This window comes from Vanellus vanellus (assembly GCF_965231255.1).
Source record: "Vanellus vanellus genome assembly, chromosome: 4".
Lineage (NCBI taxonomy): Eukaryota > Metazoa > Chordata > Aves > Charadriiformes > Charadriidae > Vanellus > Vanellus vanellus.
Genome location: NC_138909.1, coordinates 58,095,331 through 58,112,477, shown reverse-complemented (window position 1 = coordinate 58,112,477; position 17,147 = coordinate 58,095,331). Strand labels below are relative to the sequence as shown.

At 40.3% G+C, this 17,147-nt stretch overlaps 1 protein-coding gene across 1 annotated transcript in view; it reads left to right on the top strand.

Moving 5' to 3' along the window:
* The window catches only part of SLC2A9 (solute carrier family 2 member 9), a gene marked incomplete at its 5' end in the record, with an annotated part of 113,549 nt that extends 108,657 nt beyond the window's left edge, over positions 1–4,892 (top strand). The window contains one exon of the mRNA XM_082483091.1: positions 4,545–4,892. Within this exon, the coding sequence (XP_082339217.1) occupies positions 4,545–4,802 (258 nt within the window). The 3' untranslated portion in view covers positions 4,803–4,892. The remainder of the gene's footprint in view (positions 1–4,544) is intronic.
* Positions 4,893–17,147: the final 12,255 nt, after the last annotated feature.

The following is a 17,147-nucleotide window of genomic DNA, read 5'->3' as shown; positions in this document are numbered from 1 at the left end:
AGAGAGGAGTCTGGGTGCGGCTGGATCCAATCCTAGTCCCAGACTTGGTCAACAGTTTGTGTCTAAAGACATATATGTTTATATATGTGCAATCAATCCTTTCTATCACTTAGCTAAGATTTCAAAGTTTAGCATGCTATTAGTTACTTAATGAGGATCTGTTGCGGCAAGGAGTCTCTGAATCTCAAGATGTAACCTTGAGGTTGTCCCTACTCAAGGGGAGATCCTGGTGTGCAGCCGGTTGCCATGCTCAAAGGGCTCTTGGGCTGTCCGCTATTTATGGGGTAAGATGATTGACTCATAGTCGTATTTGCATCTCAACCACAGTACCAGCATTGCAGTTAGGTGGGTGCATTGCTCAGGTTAGCCCTTGGCTATTGTGTTGTTATCTGTCTCCCCGAAACCACATTGAGCCAGATGCAGCCATCATGACTAGATGCACCCATGGTGGCCACCATGGGCGGTGATTGCTTGGGCAGGGTTACGGGAGATAAAGGTCAGGTTGGGGGCGGAAGGGGGAGCACACCATCACACAAGCCTGTCTGATGTTGGAGGAGTAAAGGTGGCAGCTTGTTCTGAATCTGAGCAGTACGTGCAGGCAATCTGAAGAGACTTGCCTGAGTGGCTGTGGCTGGGGGACATGGATGGGACAGGCAGGGCATGCTGCTGCCTCACTGCGCAGGCTCACTGGGGCTCGCGTCCTCTGCACGTTTCCAGGAGCTGGCTCGGTGCCTCCTGCATGACCAGAGCTGCTGCTGCTGCTGCTAGGAGCTGATTGTAAGGAAGTACCCTGTCCTTACGTGGGAAAGCTGAGAAGTAACAGAAACCACATATTTTCCTTGAATTTTTTCTGTATTTAGTTAGAATTTCCATTCAGAATTGGCTTGCTTTTGCTTCTTCCCCCACCCTTCCCTTCTTCTCTTAACCCTCCCCACCAGCTGCTAGGATATGGTATTTTTTCTTGAGTCAAACTGTTCTTCAGGTGGATACAAGTATTCAGTTTTTGAGCACTGAGGATTCTATCCCACGTAGTTAGTGAAATAACATCACAAAGTATAGAAAAATATTTACCTTTTCAAATTTTATCATGCATATTGTCATTATTCTCATATCATTGAGAATGCACGTCTAAAAGATCTTGACACCATGTCTGTTGGGCCAAATACATAGGGTTGCAGAGATCTGCTTTGCCACCGAAGACTTTAATTGAAGTTCTTCCTCAGTTTTTTAATCCCACCCCAGCCTAAGGTAAGCAAAACTCTGAGGTTTTGGTTCTCGAGTGGCAGCTTCACAGTCTCTACAGATGTCTTGTCTCTAGCAGGTGAGAAGGAGTAAACCAACAGAGATTATGGATTTGGAGATTATAGGTGTCAGAGTAAATGAGAGATACAGGGTTCATGGGCATAATGTAAATAATATATAACAGAATATAAATAAGAGAAAGTATAGTCATTTCATGGAACAAAGACACAGATCCATTTTCCTGTGAGATCTGTGTACCTTTTCTTTAGTAGCCATCATTCAATAACTCAGCATTTACCCTTTTCCCAGCATGTTATCCTACCATCTGGATCCCTTGACGGGCACATCAGATAGCTGTGGCCAATCGGTTAATTGTTCCACCCATCAGATCTTTCCTCCAGCACCAACCAATTCAGAATACATCAGAAACAGATAAAAATGAATTAAACATCTAGGCTGAGCTGTATCCCACCCATGTCCCACTAAGGGTTTCTGTTGAGTTAGGACTTGGGATTTAACATTTTCCTTCTGCTTTATCCTGTACTTCTGTCCTACATCCTTTATCAGTGTGTGGTGCAGGTAGAAGGTTTCATGCTTATAACAAGTAATTCAGTTCACACATAACGTTCTTCTATACCAAATGCAGGGTTGGGTGATATGAGTTGAACTCTGAATGAGTTACGAAAGGCTTATGAATAGGAGTGTTTGTCTTTCGTGTGTGTAGAATAATAACCAGCTTTAAGGAAATACTATGACTGAAGACTAGCTGGTGAGGAAAGGGCATTTTGTGATCACCCTGCAGTCTTCCTGTCCGGGAATTAGGGCTCCGATATGCTAATTCCGCTGAACAACAAGGAGTGCAAAGTCTCAGTCTCTTCCCACAATCCCATTTGTAGGATTTGTAACAAAACTTAATTTTTAGCTTATTCTCTGTGGAGCTTCAGTTGGAGGTCCTTGGGGGCTACTTCTAAAGGGATCTGCAGAAATTAAGGAGAGCAAGTTTATTGCCAATAAATGTAAATACATTATGTAAAATAATTGCAAATAAAATATGCAATCATGGCAGTGTTTAGTTCAATTAGAAAAGGTTTAAGGAGACATGAATCAAAGAAGATAATAAACACTAATTTACATCATGCACAGCAAAGAGATAAACAGGAATAAGAAAGGTGGGACAAAGTTGTGGCCGCACCACCAAGAGGCGCAGGTAACTTGTGGCATCTGATTGCCAGGCTTATTCGTACTAGGCATTAATGGTTCATTTTCATCACAGAGAAGGTTTAGTTAAATGAAGATTTTGAAGAGGGAAAAACACGATTCCAGTTCGGAGCTCTAGCATTCGGCTGAACAACAATTTCAAATGCAGAAGATCCAGTTGTAAAATTTGAATTCTTAACATGGCAGGATGATTTATGAGGCACTGTGAAGTTATTTTTGCCTGTCTACTAAATCCATTTGCTTCTGCCTCTGTATAAGCTTGAAAGTCATCTGTTCCCATGCCAGAATATTTCCCACCATCACCACACCACCACCCGTGCTCTTTGGCTTGTGATTGTCAGGTTGCTCAGGAGTTCGTGCTTCTACAATTTAACAAAAAAAGTATTGATGATCTCAAGAGTCCATGGTCAATATCAGAGGATGCACTTTCCAGCTTTTCGTGTTACAGACAGGAGTGGAAAGGCTGAACTAGGTAATGAATTATCCACAGAAAACATTGTGACTAGGCAGGCTGGCAATCACCTGTGGTATTAAAAAGCAGCTGCAGAAAAGGTGTTTTTTCTTTTTTACTTTCTTGTTCCATGCAGAATTCATGTTCTTCTTCTATGCCATATATGATGTATACCGAGCAAGTGAAACATAAAAACAGTCCTAGAAATTGCGTGCACCCTGAGCCCCCAAAGCAGGGAGCTAAACCAGCCTGCTGTGGAGGACTGGTATAACTAACAACGATAGGAGTGTGTTATAAAAATGTGGAAAGTCAGGGTTATATCATTGTCTAGTGTTTCAGATACATAGCTTTAATCGCAGTTGTAAATACATATATATAGGATGCCACGTCCGCTTCCTCCATCCTGAGAGATTTTCCCTGGGGTAACCTCTGCCTTGCAACACCTGGGGTGATGTGTGAGGTTCTGCTCTCCCCATATTCTCTGTTCATGACCTCACAACAAGGCACCACGGAAAGGTCACCTTATTTTTGGAGCTGGAGATGCCCCTTTTGGTTTAATTCGGCCTTGTTAATAAAAACAAGGTTCTTTGGATATCTGGTTTCGGGACAGAGAGTGAGGTAAATCAGTAGAGGAGGAAGGGAGGTTTCCTCAAAGGCTGGTGCTGGCTTCACTGGGGCCGTGATACCAAACCTCTTCCTAGTTTAACAAAGCACAGCTGGCAATATCAAATGTTTTTCAAAACTGTACTATTGAAATGTAACCAGAAGGTATTAAATGATCTAATAGTCACCAGGCAAGAAATACAGATGTTTCAGTGAAGTGCAACCCCTACTACTAGGTTGGAGTGGAGCCTTTGTAATCAGTTTATAAATTAACTTTTTTGTATCTATACCCTTTTTTTTTTGCAGTGAAGTAAGATCCAACACATTCAAATATAGCCTGTACTTCAGTTAATTCTTACACTAGTTTCTAGCGTGAAAGAAGTGCATTTTACGTTTGTTTTTTTTTCCCGCTGTAAGCTCCCACAACCTTAGAAATGATACAAATGTCTGCTATTTGGGGTTTTTCCCTTGTTTATTTTGCAAATCTCAAAGATTGTAACCACCATGATGCCGATGCCCCCAGCTATGGCAGGTTTCCCATGTGGTTGCGTACAGGTGCGCGGTGTTGCAAAAGCATGCCTTATTTTTTCGTGCCTAGAAATGGCGAGGCGGTATGCAGAACATACCGGTGAAACATCTGCCTTGTTTCCAGAAATAGGGCGGCAGCGTGGGGCTCAGCAAAGCCGTGCACGTAGCAAGAGCCCTGCTGCCACCCGCTCTCCTCGCACCCGCCGTGCCTGAACTCAGGCTGCTGTCTCCCAGCGTCGCCCAGATTGCAGATCCGTGTGCCTCTGCCAGCAACCTGCTTTTTCCGTCGATGGGCCACAGGCGGTGTTGGAAGAACTAAAGATTCATGCATTTTTATGAACTTCTAAGCACTCTTGACTTGCAATGAATGCCAGCACTTTCTGTACTTGGTTAAAAATTGCTCCATACCACCCATTTTTTCTTTCAAACCATTCCTGATGTTGCTTTTCTTCTGAATTTTGTCCCTTTTGTAATCACCATCTCCTTTGTTTTCTATTCACAGAGTGGTTTACAGACCTACTGCTTCCTAGTGTTCGCTGCTATCTGCTTTGCGGGAGCTACCTACCTGTTTTTTGTCCTGCCTGAAACAAAAAATAAGACATTTCATGAGATCAACCAGGCATTTGCCAAAAGGAATAAAGTATCTTTAGAAATGCAAGAAATTAACCACTTCCCCGGGGAGAGAAAATCGAGTGCAGAACAAGAATCAAACTTCACATCTTCGGTGGACAATGGGGAAACCAAAAAAGGGATTGTGTAAGCCCAGGATGCTCTTTCGGGGGATGGGGGAAAACGTGCTCTTTTCATTCAGTACGTTTATAGAAATGCACAATTTGTATTTATTATGTGACAGCATGAACCGCTTCCCCCTTGAATATGTTTTAAGTGAGTATGGGTGAATTCATTAGCAGCTAGGGTGATGGTTAAGGAAACGAGAGGCGGGAGTGGTGGCAGCTGATAAAATAAATAAGGGCCAGAGTTTTCTTGGGCACCTGTGAAATAGGTGCTGTGGTGAGTGTGAAGGGGAACGTAGACTCGGAGAAGTGCAGCGGTGGTGGGGAGCCAGGGTTGTGAGGCTGAGCACCCCTGTGTGCTCACTGGGAGGTGTGCGTGCAGTCGCTGGGAAGGAGGAGGAGGAGAAGGGAAGAGATCCCAGCAGGGGTCTGCTAAGAATCGATGAAAGTGAAACTGAAATGATCCCGGCTCGTATTCTTCCATGTTTCCCAATATGTCTTTAAAGTCGCAGGAGAGAATTGAGGACTTCAAAGATGACTTGTGACACTCCCCTGACCTCCCATTCCTTTTCCAGCTATTTTGACTTCCAGTCGCTTCGTCTCAACATCTCCCAGCTCCTCATAAATGAGGAGCTCCAGGTCCTGATGGGTTTCCTTGTCTCTCTTGCAAATCCTGATTAACTAGTAATAGAGTTGCCTCTAGTTTCTGGGTTTGCTGGCACTGCATTTCTGTGGATATGTATATATTTTTAATTCTATTTTTGAAGAATAGTTATAGAAGCTTTAATATGAAAAAAACCTAAACCTTATGGTGAAGTGAGAGAATGCTTATGGTAGTTGTAGGATGTAGCACTAAAAAAAAATAATCAAACAACAAGTTTTCCACAGGTTGGGATTTTTTTATTGGTTTTTTTTTTTTGCTTTTATTTTCAAGTTCCTTTTAAAACAAGTCTTAGGAGCCAAAATTTCCTTGACACCCAATACGTGACATTTCTTAACACTCAGATCTCTGCAAAGGAATTTGGGTGCCTCTTTCTTATTTAAACACTAATTTTCATTTGGGCATTAGATTCTGAAGCTCCAGGCCTAGTTCATGTTAATCAGTTTCTAAGCTATTTAATGCTTTGTAAAACTGTCCCCAGAGTCTGCTTAATTTCGTGATAGAAAGACTCAGCAGGCTGTCGGGGGTTAGGTGATCCATTCCCTTCCGTGTAGGCTTTTTTTAATGAACATCATCCTCCTGGTTTGTAATTTTTATAATAGTTCTTCTTGACCCTTCTAGGTACCTGGATGCTGAGGGAGTAATAAGCACTTTTAAATTAAATAGTTAGCTGTTTTATGTGAAAACTCAGTAAGTCTTAGAGCTGCTTTCAGTTAGGAGTAAGGCACAAGAAGGAAGTGAAGCTTTAGGCAGAGCTAGCTACTTCCATAAGTTATATTTACTAATCAAGAAGCTCATAAATTTAGGGGTATTTGAGGGGAAAAAAAATCATATATATACTCATATATATTCCAAATATAAAAATATATATGAATATGTATTTTAATATATATACAATGGAAAATAGTTTTCCAATACATGATTTTTTTCAGATTTCCCTAAATGATAAGCTGCTTATTGTTTTGTTCTACACTGTAAATTACACTGTAAATTAAAATCAGAGTTCCTAATGTTCAGCTGTTACTACTAAATTACATATATGGTTTTATACTGTGATTTATTTATATGTGGCGTATTTACTGCACACATTGTAAGCTGGCCTAATAGGGCAATTTTACTACTGGGCAATGGAAGAAAAGAAAATTTGATCTGAGCCTTTATGCCAGGATTTATGCTATTTTACTGGGATAGAGGTACAGCAGCAAGTAAGAAAATGAAAATATATATGAGCAAGAGAATTAGGAATGAAAAATCAGATTTATTATATTGGTGCTACTGTTAAGAAACAGAGTGAATCCGGATTAAAACAACTGATGATAATCATATATAGAAGCTAATCAAGTACTATGGAGAAAACAAAAAAAAAAAGCTGTCTTTTAATAACCACTTGTAAAACTATATATGTAGCAAATGCACCTGTCATTTTTCAGTGGCTTTAGTTTGTATTCCATGTGTTACCTGAGACTTGCTACATAAAAAATGAGTTTGAATGCCAGGGAGAAATTCTTCCTCTTCTGCCTGCAGGGCAAGACTGGCAAGTTCAGACCCTCTCATTCAAATTGAGAATTACCTTACTTTGCAGTTAGAGCTACTAACGTGGTATGATGTGATCTGATTGAGTCATAGTGGCAGGATTGGAATCCATTATTATTATTAGAATTAGGAGAATTTAGCACTTAGTGCTGTATCAATGTGTGTTACAGGCATTACATGTTGATAATGTTGCCATTGGATAACTTCAATAAAATATCATGTTGCCCTGATATGGCAGTTGTATTGGACTTCTGCAACAAGATAAAATCATCTGACAGTTGCATTTGGACCCCAGCTCTGAATGTGTTAGTAAAGAGATGGTTCGATAAAATTTCCTATCACAGCTCAGGGGCTTGCACAGATTTAGCAACAGGGGGTCGTGTTTCCCTCTTCTGCAACCCCGTTTGCCCATCTCTTGCCCTACCTGAGATGGGCACCCTCCAGATAGGCGCTTTCTGTGTGGCTGCAAAGAGAGCTGCTACAGACGGGGTATGCCGTGGAGCACTGGTTGCATGTCTCACCAGCAGTTTGCTCCAGCCCATGGTATAGGTTAAAAGCAATTCCAGTCTCCAGACTGTATGTGTATGTGTGCAGGTGCTGTGCTTACTGGCCAGGGAAGATGGCTGCAGGCTCCTCTGCCTTGGGTTGTGGAAGTTTCTGAGGAAACTTCAGATATGCTGGTACTTGCTCATCTCTGACCCTAGCAAGAGTTTTGTGTTGTTATTCAAGTTGTTCCATGATGTTTTTTCCCATTGTTATGCTGCTATAGCTTCTCCGTGAATGAGAGGACAGAATGGAAAATAACAGCAATTTATCATTTGGTTTTTCTAGTTGACTGTACCAAATTGCCTACAGCCCGTGTGTTTGTCAGTGAGCGTTGTGTGGTGCCACGTTCTCTTTTCCTGTCTGTGACACTGGGATGACATACTGCAAGATGGTGTTTGTACGAGTACTGCAAGTGGGTTGTGTGTGTGTGGTCAGCTATGTCCATGCATAGTGACTGCAAAATAAACCTTTGGAATTAAACTAAAATGGTGTAGATTTTGTTCTGGGTAAATATGAATCTCTACAGCTGTACAAGTGTCATTGTATGATTCCCTGGGTTTTTGTATGTCCCAGTACAAGACTCTACAGTCCTACGTCTGGATGACCCGAGTCATTGTGGACTCTACAGTTGGGTGGTTGGGAGTTATGGGGAAGAAAATCGTCCCTGAAACTATATGTTTTTTTCAGCATTATTTATATTTTGCTTTTCAAATCGGATTCCACACTTCATTCTTTCTTATGTTTATATTGGGCTTTAGAAATACAAATGCAGACATCAGGGAGAGGCAAATGATTAAAACTGGCTAGTAGTAGTAATAACTGTGTATAGGAATTGTTGAATCTGGTGAGGCTTTTTTGCAGAAAGTTGTCATTTTTAATGGATGACTTTGAGTTGCTAAAGCTCTACTTTCTGATGAGAAATTCAGTCAAATGACTATTTCTGCTACAAAGATATGCAAAACCCAGGATCTGAAATATGTATAAAAAATTGAATTTCATACTTCAAGTTCTGAAGCCAATTTTCACTCCACAAAGATCTGCTTTCTAGTGGGGGAAGATGTGAGTAGCTCAGCCATATGGGACAATTTTCATCTTCAGAGTAATATGAAAAAAAAAAAAGAAAAAAGAAAAAAAACACATACCAAAACCAACTCTTTGAAATTTGCTTTCTTCCTGTTTTTATGTGCTTTTCCATACAGAAATAACCATATAAACTATTAGAGCTCCCATCACCTCACACAGCAGGAAGAACAAACCTGAGTAAAGCATTCTTAGGAAACGCCTGCGGTCTTTTCCTTTCAGCCTGACTCCAGAAAATAAAGTTCAGATGCAGTCTAAAAACCTCATCTATGTAAGACCCAAACTCTGAAGCAGGTTTGTTAATGCAAATATTCAAGCTGTTTAAAAATTCAGGTTTGGGTCTATGCTTGATTCTCTCTGCAAGTGATTTTATTTGGGAGTGAGCCATGTGAAAAGGTGAATTTTATGGCAAAAGCTTGGTACTTGGACTCCTAATCAAGTTATCACAGCTCAATAAGCAATCGTGCATAACCTGAGTCGCTACAGCCTTCTTCCTTGCAAGCTAGGCTGCATCAACCTTGTTTTTTCCATGACCTGGGAGAAACACAGCCACTGGATGGTCGAGCTCGCTCTTGAGATGTTCCCGCTAAAGCTGCGCAACAGTCGAACCCTTTTAAACCTAGGATTTCAGTTTTTTAAAAGCATAGAAGAAAAAGCTTTCAGGAGACTTTTAAGCAGTGATTAGAGAATGGAACAGAAATCACCTCCAGTGGCTTCAACCGTACAAAGGTACCCAAGAAAGGCATGGTATAATATAAAGGAGTTCTAAGCTTAGGAAACCCTGCACATTTTTATTTTCTTTAGATAGTAAACTGACGGCTTGCTTTCTCAGTTTTGGGAAAACAATATAATTATTCAGATGCTGCAAAAGCACATATCTGATGCTTTTCTTCTGAGTTTGGGGATGGAGGGAGGGTGGGTTGGTTGGTTGGTTGGTGATTTTGGAGTTGTTTTTATTTAGGTGGGAGCATTAGTAGCCCAGTTCATACGCCAAAGAAGAGTACCAAGCATGAGACTGCTGGAGTTGCTGGTTGTCTTAAGATAATTTCCAAAAGGTAAAAGCAAAATATGACTCTCTCAGACCCCTGAAACACACAATACATGAGGTATATGATCTTGTAAGGATAGGAGATAATTCATATGCTGCTATGTAAGCTGCCACACAGAGACATGGATTTTTGTTTCATTTTCTCTTGTTTCTCTCAGTTAAAAAAATCAGTCAAGCTAAATGCAATGCTCAGCCCTTTACATTTGTTCCACCTTTTGTTTCTGACTTGTTCCACCCAATGACATAAATATTTTTACAGTTCAGATTTGAAAACAGGAAAGCAGCAGTTATTTAGCAAAAGCAAACATGCCAAAGATTATAAAAATGATAAATACGATTTTCTCCAGAGGCTGACATTTTCAAAGATGAGTTCAAGAGTTAATCACTTAAAGCCAAATTTCATATGGTTTTATCCCTTTGAATTAAACTCTACAGACTATATATATGTATAGAGAGAGAGACTTTTATGTTATCCCATGGAAAAAGTTCAGCAGCTTTAATTCTTATACAAAAAAGAAATTGGGCCATTTGGATATTATGTTAAGCTGTGAACTAGACTCTGATGGTGCTCAGATACTTGCATTAACAAACTTAGCTAAAGTTTGCATGATCTTAGGTTTGGAAAAGTCGTCTAACAAGGCTGTCTCCTTTTGGCCAGCCTTTGATTTTTCTTTTTGCACTTTTCTAAACTGCTAGCTGAAGATTACCATGCTAATATAGACATATATTTATATATTATTGTATTATATATTTTAACATATATATAATTTACTTGCATTTTTTATATAAAAATTTATATTATTGTGTGTATATTATAATATATATTAGTATATATAACATCTTGATATATAGATAATATTATAATATACAGTTTACTTTCCTCAAAGGAAAAAGAACGAAGTTTCTCTAAATGCTATGCAACTATATTTTGTTAAACAAATGTGAGGTAAATAGCTAATGTCAGAAATTATATATTGCTTTAACACAATACTGCAATAACCCAAGGTTAGACAATTTATATTCCGTCACTGACTGGCCGAAGCCTTGTCTTCCTAATCGATACGCTCACTGAGCTGTGATAGACCATCTGGGTAACTAACAGTCAACACGAGGTTTTCACGTGCTTGTTGCACAGCACGGGAATCGCCTTGACGCAAAGCTGGAGGAAGCCCTTCTCAGGGTAGCTCCAGTTCTGGACATTGATGCTAAAATAATTGCCAACAAGTAGTAAGAGGAGCAATTTCCTTTTGTCACATAGGCTTCAAGAGGAATTTTTGACCAGAAGAGTTATTTGTAATGGTAACTTTGGGGTTTTCTTTTGAGGCATCAAAGGAAAATATTAAAACTCTTTTCATCCAAGTAGAGAACAAATTTGTGTTGAAGACCCTCAAGAAGCAGGATGTATTAGCATTTTCATCAACTGAGAAATGGAAGAGTACTAAGAGGCAGAAAGTAGGGTTACTTCTCCATGGGACGAAAGGATGACGCTGTGCAACCTGTGGCCCTCTTGCAGACAGGCATGGCTTCGCTATTAAACTTTTTTTGTAGACTTTAGAGAGGGCATGAACGCTGCAACCACGAGAAAGGTGGAAAAGACGCGGAGTTTGTGACTGAGCATCGGCCAACAGTTGAAATCCGTGTCTGAGAAATCGCCCAAGTGGCTTAGACCTTGTTGCTGTTGATCTAATTAGTGTAAAAGATAAAGGAAGGCATCTCAGGAATCACTCTGAGCTAGTGATAAAAGCACTGCTCACTTTTCAACAGTAATCAAAGAAAACAAAGGGCCAAAGGTATAGCAAAGGACATCACAAGAAAAATGTAATATTACAAGTCTGGTCCCCCTTTTTTAAAAAGGGGCATAGGAGGAGGCAGGTGATAATTATTTGAAGTTTTCTAATGAAAAATGAGGATTAAAAAAGTTAAGAAGAAACATGACTGAGGAAAACAGGATGCAAAGCAGATGGGTAGCTTGTTTTTACAGTACATGACTCAGGACCTATTCAATGAGCAATTAAAAATAAATTTAAAAGTAATAGAAAAATTTAAAAATGCATAACTAAAGCTGTAGAATGCATTGGCACAAATTAGAATTAATGAATTTTTATAGGATTAGATATTTAAATTATCATTCAATTTCAAATTAGGCAAGAGAAATAAAAAGGGAAAAACTACAACTAATAGGAGATAAGAAATTTCTCTGAGGAGCTGAGTAGCCCATAATTGCCCATTAGATCATTCTTTCACCTTCTTCTGAGATGTTCAGATCATTTATGGAGACAAGATGACGCTGTGTGGATCATTGCTCAGACATGCTGCCATAATTTTTACAGGTGGCAGTGAGCACTATGGGCTGACACAGAATACAATAGAAGTGGGGACGTCCCAGTACTACTCAATATATAAATAAATCAGACTCTAAGTCTCACAATTGTTTCAAAAAAAACCCACAACCCAACACCAAAACCTAAGTTTTCTCCATATAAGAGAGCTTCTCAGATGAAAATTGGAACATTGTGCCTGGTGATAATCACTGGGAAATTGCATGCTGAACTTTGTTTGCTCTTTTAAGAGCTTTGCTACATTTTATTAACTCAATTTTGCAAAGCTGTTATATGACACAAGTTTCAGCCTCTTCTGATTGTTCACAGCCTTGCTAATAAGCATGAGAAATGAGGGTTAGTAAGACAGAAAAAAAATGGTAGCAATTCAGCAATAGTAGGAGGAGAATCAGCATGTTTGGCAAGCTTACGTATTTTCTATGAACTAGGACAGCTGGCTTCGATTATTTTAAATTTAAAAAGCCTAATAAGTAGGTTTCTTAGATATTCTCAAACTATATTGCTAAATGGGGTCAGCTTTGCAGTCCAAACTAACGGCTTGAGGAAATGGAGTCCAAATGCAGTGGGTGATGTTGGCACGCGGGATGTAGGTGGTGCTGAAAAGATGATCACTCTGGAATGCAAAATCGTTCACAGCTCTAAGGCAATTTTTTTTTTTAAATTTAGAAGTGAGAGAAAATTGTAACACATCATACATGCTTTCACTGTCATTAAGCTATTCAAGACTACTTCCAAAATAAGATTTTTGAAGGCAAAGATATGTCTTTTTTCTTTCAAATGAAAGATGTTTACAATACTTTCTTCTGTACACAATATTAGATTGTGGACGCCTATTTAATGGCCACTTTTGATCAATTACACCACCTCCTGGAGAGGTTTTACCATTAAATATTGTAGATGGGATCTGAGGTGGAGATTATCCTGAAGGCAACTAATTGACATTTTACCCTTCCTTTCCGTTGCAGGTCAGGGTTTCACTCCAAACTTTTACACAGCATTGAATATTCACATAAACGCTTGTGGCAGTGGGAAAGAGATTGATTACCAACAGAAATGAGGGCTAATCAGAAGGTTAAAAGCAGGACTGGGTCCTTGTTCGGTAAACAGCAGACACAGCAGCTATTACCCATCTCCCCCTTCTGTGGTCCTGTAGATTTGTTATGGAACTAACCAGAATACTACTGCTGCCACCAAAGAAGAGTGAAATTAAAACCACCTCCACAATTCGCTTTCTGCTTTGAGAAACTGCTCTGTAGCAATTAGTACAATGAACAGATTTGCCCCGGGCGTTTATCTGTTATATTTCATCTGACCTACATAGGCAACTCGACCAGCACGCGATCTGCCCTCCTGACAACTGATTGGGTTGGAGCGAGTTCCTACACGGTGTCACTGCTGGCAGCAGATCTGAGATCCGGTCCTTCTCCCTCAGCCTGGCCCAAGTGCTTGATTTAGTCCTTTAACAGCTACTTAAAGGACAAAAACCTTACAGCTTACTGAGAAGATACATGATAAACGCTTGATCTGCTCAACGACCTTTTGTGCTTCGTATTTATGAAACTGAAGTGTTGTTTTATTTGGTATTTTTTGGTGGTCTCTTCATTTGTACATATGTCTTTCATAGCAACAGACCTCCAGCGCTTGCATATTTCCAAGCGGCCGATGCCTGGAGGATCAGAGTCTCTTACGTTATAAAACCCCCCAAAATAACTTTGCATTGTATTTATTTGATACCTCATCAAACAACACCTTCAAAACCCCTTTCAAAGTCTATGTTTTTGTCAGCTGGATTTACCTGGGGGCTATGAGAGAACAAGGATGAAGCGGCACAAGAACAAATGTCGTAAAGGTCCACAAAGGTGATGAGGCTGGAACAGTCCCTCTTCCTCCAGCTGCCCCTGTCCTGGAAGGAGCCAGCTCACATCTCACCTGCAGCACAGCTTTGGGGGCTGCAAAGCTCCTACCACGTGTCAGGAGAAGGAGCAGCACCGCTCTACCTCACTGCCTTTTGCTTATGTTTCCAACAGCTTCTCAGACACAAAACCAAACTGTGAAGGGGATGTGAGAAGTGGAAGTAGCAGCTAAATGCCAAGCTCTGACCAGCCAGGCTCTGCCAGCTGACCCAAGGTGCATCCTTAGCACGTTAGGCTCAACACATAGCACAAACGCCTACAAACATTTCTAGCTTGAGGAAAAATCACTGCCTGAAGAAAGAAAAAGACGCGTAATGCTCAAAAGTTTGCTTATCTTCAGGTGTGATAGTCCACTGACAATGACGCTGCCATCACATACCAGTTTGGTTAGACCTCACTTTTGTTTGGTGGGTCAAATGCAGTTCTGTCGCTGCAGTGACTAATGGCTCTGCATCAGCTGTATCCCGATGAAAAACAGAAGGTAAAACATACATCAGACAGCAACATATTAGTCAGTTATTCCTTGTATACCTTCAGTAGAGTATGAAGAACGCTCATGAATTTTAAATGCCTTCTGTTGTTATGATGGTAGTGAAAGGGGCTCGGGCTTCTTTTTTAATAGTTATTTTCAGATAATTTTCAGATAATTGCTGTTTTCAGATGTTTCTTCTACAATATATTCAAATGATAGTTATGCACAGAGAAATGTGCACCTCAGACTCAAGGAAAGTCTTGCTCTTGGGTTAATAGTGCAGCTATGTGATTAATTTCCAAAATTACAAGTGCAAAGATCTTTTTATTCAAAACAGAGCATTTGTACAAAAATGGCCTGTCATTGTAATAATTGCATTCAGTTACCAGATCCATTCCCAGAATAATGGAAATCATATGCACAGTAGGGGAATAATTAAATATGCATTTTCATGTGCGGAGTTATTTATATATATATATGTTTATTTTTATATATATATAAAAATACAAATTTGTGTTCCCTGCAAGATTTTAAAATAATACATTTCCATATTTTAATAGCAGTAACCCATAAAATCCAGTAAACTGTATCTCCTTGCACGTGTTGAATTAAATAGGACATTATTAAATTGCACAAACTGGAGCACTTCTCCAGACCAGTTCACAGACTTTTAAATTAAATTATTTATGTACCCGTCAAGAGTTTAGTGATTTGCTTTCTTTAGTTAGAAAGGAAAAGTTCCATAAGTCATCACTGGAATGGTTCTACTCCTTGAAATGTAAATGCAACTTTGCACAACTGGCAAAGAAGGATTGCAGCTCCTGCTGCTTTGGATTTTTCTCCGCTCGTTCCCAGTTACCGATGCAAAGTTTGTAATAACTATCAGTGCACTTCCATGCGAGCTGTCTGTGCAAATCTCGGGCCAAATAATAATAGGCTGCAAATCATAACTCTTGCTGAACTTAGGCTTAAAAAGCCACTGAAAATAAGTTTTCATGAGTTATTTTCGGTCTAGTCCTATATAAAGCATATTCAGAAATTCTCACACAGCTTTACTAGCAGTTTTGAATGCCTCATGAATTTTTATGATCTTGTTAATACTGGAATAGTGAAGTTCTTTCTGTATTGCTTAGTTTATACTGGCAGTTAAATGGGGAGTTATATTAATCTATTGATGCCTCCATCTTTTTATATACTCAAGAACAATGTTTATGGAAAAAAAAAAAAAAGGTGTGTGATAACATAGGTTCAGACTCTTCGGGGTTTGACAGCTAAACCCTAGGTTTACATATGACTAGATGGCTCAGGTACAGTAGAACAACTTGCAATTTAGTTCTCCTAACCAAAATCCACTGTTTTTTTACACAAACTGGAACTGTTCTCCATATTTGAACTGGTCAAACACCGTTACAGCAGCGGGTGCTCTCAGCCTGCCTGACCAGGTCAGTGTCCCTGCTCCTGATGGATGGTTTTAGGGGAACCGCTAAGGATATGGAGGGAAAAAACCTCATTATTCAGCCTACCTGTCAACTCCGTTTCAAACTGACACCAACCCATTGAGAACGTCCCTTTCCTGGGATGGTTGTGTGGTGCTGGAGTGTGTCCAGAGAAGGACAATGAAGCTGGTGAGGGGTCTGGAGAACAAGTCTAATGAGGAGTGGCTGTGGGAACTGGGGTTGTTTAGCCTGGAGAAAAGGAGGCTCAGGGGAGACCTTATTGCTCTCCACAGCTACCTGAAAGGAGGTTGGGGCAAGGTGGGCATCAATCTCTTCTCTCAAGTAACAAGCGATAGGACAAGAGTAAATGGCCTCAAGTTACTCCAGGGGAGGTTTAGACTGGATATTAGGAAAAATGGCTTCACTTGAAAGGGTTATCAAACGTTGGGACAGGCTGCCCATGGAGGTGGTGGAGTCGCCATTGAGGGAGGTATTTAAAGCACGTGTAGACACGGTGTTTAGGAACATGATTTAGTGGTGGAGTTGGCAGTGTTAGGTTGATGGTTGGACTCAATGATCTTAAAGGTCCCTTCCAGCCCAGATGATTCTTTTATGATTCTATGATTCCTTAGTTTCAGCATCTTGTTTTGAGCACAATTCCGATGGCGCCTTCACTCCTCACACAGTTCCAGCCCTCTCCACATACTATTCATCTATTACATTGTCTTCTGCTCTCTGTCAGCCAATGCATCATTGGCGCAGACAGTTTTTTAGGACTGCAGTCCTGCAGGCTTTTGAAGATAATGATGATTTACACATTTTCACTCAGACTTCAAGCCAACCACACTTGTTTGAGCCACTACTCAGGATTCAGGACGAGATAAGTTCAGTAGTTACAGTAAATCACAAAACAATACGCTGACATGAAAGAAACCCAATACAATGGTTTTGAGAAACGAAGTTTTGAGGTACTGACAGACATCAGCCTCTGAGGAAAAATGAAAGAACTGGTGCGTAGCATAAAAAAAACCCAGCACACTGCGAAAGCCCATATATTTAAGAGGCTGCTGCAGAAAGGGAGGGCATTAGCTGCGCTCTTGCTGGATGCAACAAGAATCAGCAGGGTTCAATTGCAATTTTAAATTTTTTTAGCAGTAAAGATAGTATGGCACTAGAGTAGATGGCTGTGGGAGCTGAGAAATGTTCCTCTCTGGGTTCGTCTGAGGAATAAACTGTACAAAGGTGGTTTAGACGTAATTAATCGCCCTCTGATGAGGCGCTAGGTGGCTGCCATGATCTCCCACGGCCTTGTGGACCGCTCTTCTGGGGCTCTCAGGTTCGAA